The following is a 7,197-nucleotide window of genomic DNA, read 5'->3' on the forward strand; positions in this document are numbered from 1 at the left end:
GTGGCAGAGTGCTAGCCTTGAGCAAAAAGAAGCCAGGGACAGTGCTCAGGCCCTGAGTCCAAGCCCCAGGACTGGCAAAAAAAAAAAAAAAAAAAAAAAAAGTTATATCTTAGCTCCATTGTCATCTTAGCTACACTGGGACACAGACAACTCTTGAATCTTTGTCCAGGGCAAATCAAAGTGACTGTGAAATACTGCCATTGCAGTAAAGAAGTAAATGGGGTAGGACTGTTAGCGAAGCTGATTTTATAGATGAGCTTTTCCTTCTGTCAGAATGCTGTTGATTAGCCCAAGAAGTATTTATAAAATCCTCTTCTCTAAATGAATTTCAATTTGATTTGCTAAAATTGAATTGCTTTTTATGATTTTATACCTAATTTGATTATTTCTAAGGTCATGTCACACTTGTTACAAGGAAGAAAGTCCAAGAAAACAATTTTGATTCTGTTTATGTTGCTGGATTTTCTGCAGATTCATAGTTATTTCCCATAGAACTATCTTTTCTAAGCAAGTATATGGAAGTAATGTGGTGAAATCACTTACATGACTATCAGCCTTGCATTTGGGAAGAATAAAAATAACCTTGTTGCAATGAAGCATGGAATTTAATTGGCTCCCGATCTTTTCCCCTCATGAATCTGGTGGCCAGTACTACAGTAGAAAAATTTTAAACTAGAAGAAGACATAATCCAATTAAATTTTCTTTTAAAAATGTCAAAGCAAATAAATCCAGAGCCTATTAGCTCACACACAGCTCTTTTCTTACTGGACAGCTGCTGTTTACTGGGTTTTCATCCAGTGCCATCGTTGCTTCCCATTTCAGACAGGGCTATGTGAGGTTGTTTTTTTGTGTGTGTTTTTTAAACATATAGGCAGCTACAATTTCTCATCATTGATGAATGAGTAAATTATTGCCAACTTCTTGGGCACTTTAAGTGGCTCTAGTGACAGCCAGCTTGGAATATGTCCTTGAAAACAAGGACTCTTAACTATTTTAGAATCATGACTTTATATCATTGAATCCCACTCTGTATTTTGTGGTTATTCCTTGTTTCAGAAAATGCTATGTGGGACATATTATTTAATACTCCAGGTAACATTAAAGCTTGTTCTTAGATTTGGGCACTGCCTCTTGAGCTACCTGGGAGACATTTTTAAGACTCTAGCTTCAATCCACAGTTTCTTTTCTAAGGTGTGCTAACTGTGGTTTTCGGAGACACATAGTTATCATTGATAAATGTAACACTGCTTCATGTCTTCATCTGCTTACCTCTAGAAAACTTGGAGACAAGGATTGGAGTGGAAAAGTTTGAGGGAGAACATGGGAAAATACTAGTAGAAAAATAGGATTGGGCAGAGAGAGAGGGCATTATTAAAGGGTGGTTATCAACGAGTCACAAATGGGTATGACTGAAGCTTAATGCTGCTGGGTTAACATGGGACAGAGGACAACATCTAACTTAGAATTATCCCATTGAAAGTGCAAGGAAGCTACATTAGTCATCCATGAAGTGGAGGAAAACAAATAATTCCTAGCAAACAAAAGGGCCTCAGAAATGAAAGAGGGTTGAGGGCAAAAGAACACAGGTGCAGGCAGTTTAAAGTCAGGCTGGTGTGTGCCAGGTTGGAAGGGGTGAGAGAATAAGAAGGGGAACTGGCAGAACCCACAACAACACAGATAGTTAAAATTTCAAACATGGCACTGCCATGGATTTGTCTTACAGAGACACAAGCAAGCCTGCCCTCACTTGGATTGGGAAGAATAATGGTAGACGAGACCCCTTTGTTGTACAATTAGCATGCACATGGAGTAATTCCCACTTGAAACGTCTATACATGGGCTGGGAGGGATAACTTAATGGTAGAGCACTTTAGTGTCTACAAGGCCCAGGTTCCACCCATTGGAAAAAAATAAACAACAACAAAACATACATGCACTACTCAGAAAGCTATCTGATCTGGAGTTTTGTTTGCATTTGCTACTAGAGGGTGTATAGAAGACCAATGTTTGAACTTACTGCTCAGACTTTCATAAAGATTCTCAAGCATTTGGAATGTCTGAAGATTTAATAGACAGAACATTTGGTGGTGGTATGGGTGTTTTCAAAGCCCTCTTCATGTAATAAAGGGACCAGACAGATGATTCCCTTAGATAGGTCTCCTTATAGGCAGAATTATGGAGGAAATATTTCCTATTTTCTTGATCCCCACTAGCATTGCCTGGGCCTCTTAAACCCCTGCTGTTCTCTATCTTCCTTTAGACTCCAAATTTGATTCCTTATTCTATATCCAAGTAGTACCTGAGAAAAATCACACTGAAATTGGAGGAATAGATTCTGGGTTCCCTAACATTGCATGTATGCCATGATATGTATCAAATTTGGAGGCAGGAAAGCCACTAAAAGCCACTCCTACCTGGAGCCCAGAGGACAGTGACAAAGGGAAAACTGCTAGAGTGAAAGGGTATTGATTCTAAATAATGAGCACAGTGGGGCTGGAATAATCAGGAAAGCTTTGCAGGGGCCCTGTGGTTTAAAGCCATTTGGAATTAAAGGAAAAGACTATGATCTTTTCATCTTAAATTACTCTGAATTTTAAGTCTCTGGGATATTTACTGGAATTTCATTTTGCTCAATCTGGTTTGTTGCTAATAAATTTGATTCTAATATCCAGATTCTTGAGTAATTGTTCTAGTACAAGTGTTTCATTTTTTCTCTTGTTGCATTTAAGCCATGATTCCATGCTAAAAAAAAAACCCCACTACTTTTGCTGCCTAATAAGCTATGAGCTATGATACTCTAGCACTGTTTCATAAGAGAATGTATTCCTCAAATAAGCCTGTCATAATTATGAGTTGCATGATTTTTTTTACCCTTTTTGTATTAAAACTTTTATTTTTTAAAAACACTATCAGTAAATAGTGGTTCTGAATGTGCATGTTTGTACCATTTCTCTACAATGGGATTAAATTTAAAAATACCATTTAAGAGCAAAAATTGTTTAAGGTTTTACTATGAAATGTTTGAGAATATGTTTGAATAATGGAGTTGAATGACCATTGATCTCAACTTTCATTGGCTAAAATCTATTGCTTAATGTATGACCACTGGTTTCCTGCCTGTTGATGTAAAGAGGGCTATTTCACTAAGTTCCATGTTGCATAAAACTCTCCCTTTAAAGATCATTTTTGCCATCTTCCATCTGAAAGGTCATTTCCTTCTTCATACTGCCAGCTGGTGGTTTGGGCTCAACCTTTGGCAGGCGGCATTTTTGAGAGAGAAGTATCACTTCAAGAACCCCATTGTTTTCCACTTAACTTTTCTTGTTGAAACCAATAGGACCAAATGTCGCTATGTAGGATGTGAGCCAGCTGCTTCTGAGTAAGCCCACTGCATTGCTTGGTTTTGGAGAGGAGCCCAGCAAAGAAGCATAGCTCTGAGGCCTCCCTGCTGGGGTGACGAGCCAGGCTTCTCCACTGACTATTTTATTTTAGACAAGCCACTTAGTCCTTGGATGCCTCAGTTTCCTTTCTTGTAAACAAATACCATAATAACACCTACCTTTTGAGTTTTCTGTAACAAGTAAGTAACATAGTAAACGTAAGGTATGTAGAAGAAATGCTATCATATAGTAAAAATCCAATAAATGTCTTATTGCTATTATAAATACTAGGTACTTAAAGGATTCTTATAACCCTACAGAAATCTGCAGCTAGTTCACAATCATGAATCATCTCTTACATTACAAGTTTGTGCCTTGTTGCCAACCTTGTTCTTGTGCCTTGTTCTTCTGATTCTACATCAGTGTTATCAATTGTCATACTATATAGATTCCAACTTTGCACTATTCTTTATACAGGAGCATTTTCAAGTGCATACCAGAATCCTTTCTCTAATGTCTCATAGGCACTTGAAATACAAAAACTCCACATTTGAACTTAGTAATCTCCCTTTGATTCTTATTTATCCACTAAAAATTCATAACTCCTTTTTTTTACCCCCAAAGAATGTCTACTGAGACCTCAAAATGTGACCTTATTTGAAAATATGGTCTTCACAGATACAATTAGTAAAAATAAGATTAGAGTGGATTAGTATGAATCATTGCTCAGTATCCTTGTAAGATGGTCATGAGAAGACAAGACACACACATATCGAACACTTTATGAAGACAGGAACATATATTAGTGTCATCTCTGTAAGCCAAGGAATTCCACTAATTGTCCTAAACCTATAATGGTACCTTTGTCTCTCTTTTCTACTTTAAGCCTTATGGTTTCCAGACATTTTATGTTCTTCTGCAACAGTCTTTCAGAAATTACCCCCAGTCTCCAGCCCAGCTCCAGCCACCCTGGTTATGACACAGTCATTACTCTGTGGCTGGTGCAGTAACCACAAAATTGATTTTCCTACCTCATTTCATTCTCCATATATCCACCATGTTGTCTAATCAAGCAGGTTACTGTTCTGGCTGTTACTCACCAGTGGCTTGCTTTCATCACAGCCTTAACTATGAACTAATATAGAAGATTCTTCTTCCAACTAACCACTTTTGTGACTTGGTACCATATGCTGCGGACCATATTGGTCTACTTGTCCTTTCTTGAAAATAGCTCTTAAGGTCTCTATGCCTGTGCTGATGCTGTTCTTGAAGCTTGGAACCTTTCAATGAAGGTGCTTTAGGCCCCTGCTGAACCATTCCTCATCATATAAAGCCCAACTAAATATCAGTGGCTGCCAGATTTTCATCACATAGAATTATTGAGCATTTCCTGTGTTTCTGTGACATCTCATGACTCTGGATATGAATCAATACTTTAAATAGGTTGGGGGTGTAGTTCTGTGGTAGAACACTTATCTGGCATGTATGCAACCGAACTTTCTTATCACAAAAACAGGAATAACAAACAAATTCCTTTCAAGAAAACAGGTAAACAGTTAGCCTTGACATTAGAACCATAATCAGGAACTCTCCCTCCTGTTGGTAATGTTTATTGATCACAATATATATACAAAAGGTTATGTGTACATATATATGTGTATATATGTGTACATGTATACACTAATGTACTATTATGTATCACTTAATGATAGGGTTTTATTCTGAGTAATGCATCCTTAGGTGAGTTCATTGTCATGTGACAGATAAAGTATGCATCATACAAACTTTGATGTACACACTCAGGCTCTGTGGTATGTCTATGTGTGTGTCTACATATGAGATAGCCTATTGCTCTGAGGTCACAATAAACAAAATAACGAGATTTTATAAGAGAAAATGATACAATCAAGAGGTGTGGTAACAAGAAGATATTTGAGGCTGCTGCCAGCATAACCCACCTTGCTGTTTTCTAATAAATCTTTTTTAATAAATAGGAGTACACACAAATAATGATGAATAGAATAGTAAATACAACCATAGTAAATGGTGGTTTGTTATCATTATCCAATTTTAAGTACAGTACATAATTGTGTGTACAGGTATGTGGTGACTGCAGTGAGCTAAGATTATTTACACAGCTTCACTACAGATACATGAATAATGCATTGTACTCTAACACCATGAGACAGTAGGGATTTTTCATCTCTATTATATCATGGAGGTACTGTAATATGTGCAATACACCTGTGATGAAGGCCTTTGTTCTATAGCACCTAACTGTATAAGTTAGCTTATCCCAAAGAGCATAGCACACGCAGTCCAATGGTAGTTTAATGGTTTATTAAAGAAACAGTAACAAAGCAACCTGTGTACCTACCAGTTTGGATAGGGAATTCTTAATAGCATATAGGAGGAGCTATTACTGTGATAATACTGCCTAACAAGTCTGAATATTTCAGACACATATATTTTTCTTGTCTGTGGGTCTGTGGTCAGCCAAGCTTCACTGAGTATAGCTGGGCTTGCCTTCACCCTGCAAATGTGGTCTGGTCTTCACCATCTCTGTCATTCCAGGTTCAGCAGTATCTGAGACTATGTTCTTCTCACATATTAGAGCTTCTCTTCACACTGCATTTGCTGACAGATTACAGCCATTCAGCAAAATCATGATTCTTCTTCATGGGAGGGGCAACAGCCAAAAGCGTATAGACTTGTAATTGTAGTAGAAGGAATGAACAAAAAATAAAAAACAAGAATCTAATCTTCTCCAAAGTCCTTATGATGCTGAAGTGGACCTTAGAAACCTCTACTTTGAAAATAAATTGTTTGTCAAAAGCATATTTTAAAACATGGAACCATTTTCACTTGGAAATGTAGCTCTAATTATATCCATCTCTGTTTTTTTTCTTCCAGAAATGTGAGGATATTTGGCTTGGAATGCCGTCACCTATTCCTGCGAAATACATTAGATACTTAGCCATGTTGGAGGACGTGTATGGCTTAGATGAATGAACCTCATTTTTTTTTATCACATCCCTTTGATTCACTGCTCTTAACTTTTCCAAGTTTATTTTAAAAGATACCATTTCCTTAAAACAAAAAAGAAACAAATGCATATTGAATAAAAACTTGTAAACCACAATAAATCTACTTTTGTCACTGTAGTCCCTCAGAACATTATATTATATTGTTGGTATGCTGGCACTATTAAAAATGCCATTTAAAGTGATGTGGAACATTTTTATTGTATGTATGATTTATGAATTCTAAGGAATCTCATAATTTCCCATCCAATGTAATTTGATTCATTACAATATGAAAAGAAAATGACTTTTGACAGCTATACATGACAGTATAAAATGAAATTATGTCAGAGCAATAAGTTGTGATTCTTTTAAACATTTTTTGAAATCTTTTTGACACATGTTTATTACTTGCATAATTAAGTTTTATAGCAACCCACCTCATCAAAATAATCCTTAAACCTCTCTAGAGTGAATGTGTTTATTTTCTGAAGTCAGTGAAGTTATGGGAAGAAAATGAACCTTCTCTTTGCCAACACACACATACACACACACACACATTTGGAAGAGAAATTAAAACATGCAGTGTTTACATTTTTAATACTCTTTTTTAGTCTAAAGTTAGCTTATTAGCTTACGACTATATGCATATGTGACCAAACATGTATTATGTTTGAAATATTTAGCGATATAAATGCAGAAGATTTTGAGGATTCATTTTGGTTCATTGTACTCACAGACACTCACTGCCCAATTCTAGAGGCCTAAATATTCTGAAACTTCCAACTTTCCC

At 36.6% G+C, this 7,197-nt stretch overlaps 1 protein-coding gene across 1 annotated transcript in view; it reads left to right on the forward strand.

The window, feature by feature from the left end:
• Efhc2 (EF-hand domain containing 2) overlaps positions 1 to 6,515 on the forward strand; it is a 153,478-nt gene extending 146,963 nt beyond the window's left edge. Inside the window, exon 15 of the mRNA XM_048335429.1 lies at positions 6,295 to 6,515. Coding sequence (XP_048191386.1) covers positions 6,295 to 6,393 — 99 coding nt within the window. The 3' untranslated portion in view covers positions 6,394 to 6,515. The remainder of the gene's footprint in view (positions 1 to 6,294) is intronic.
• Positions 6,516 to 7,197: the final 682 nt, after the last annotated feature.

The sequence above is a fragment of the Perognathus longimembris genome, chromosome 28 (genome assembly GCF_023159225.1).
Source record: "Perognathus longimembris pacificus isolate PPM17 chromosome 28, ASM2315922v1, whole genome shotgun sequence".
Taxonomy (NCBI): Eukaryota; Metazoa; Chordata; class Mammalia; order Rodentia; family Heteromyidae; genus Perognathus; species Perognathus longimembris.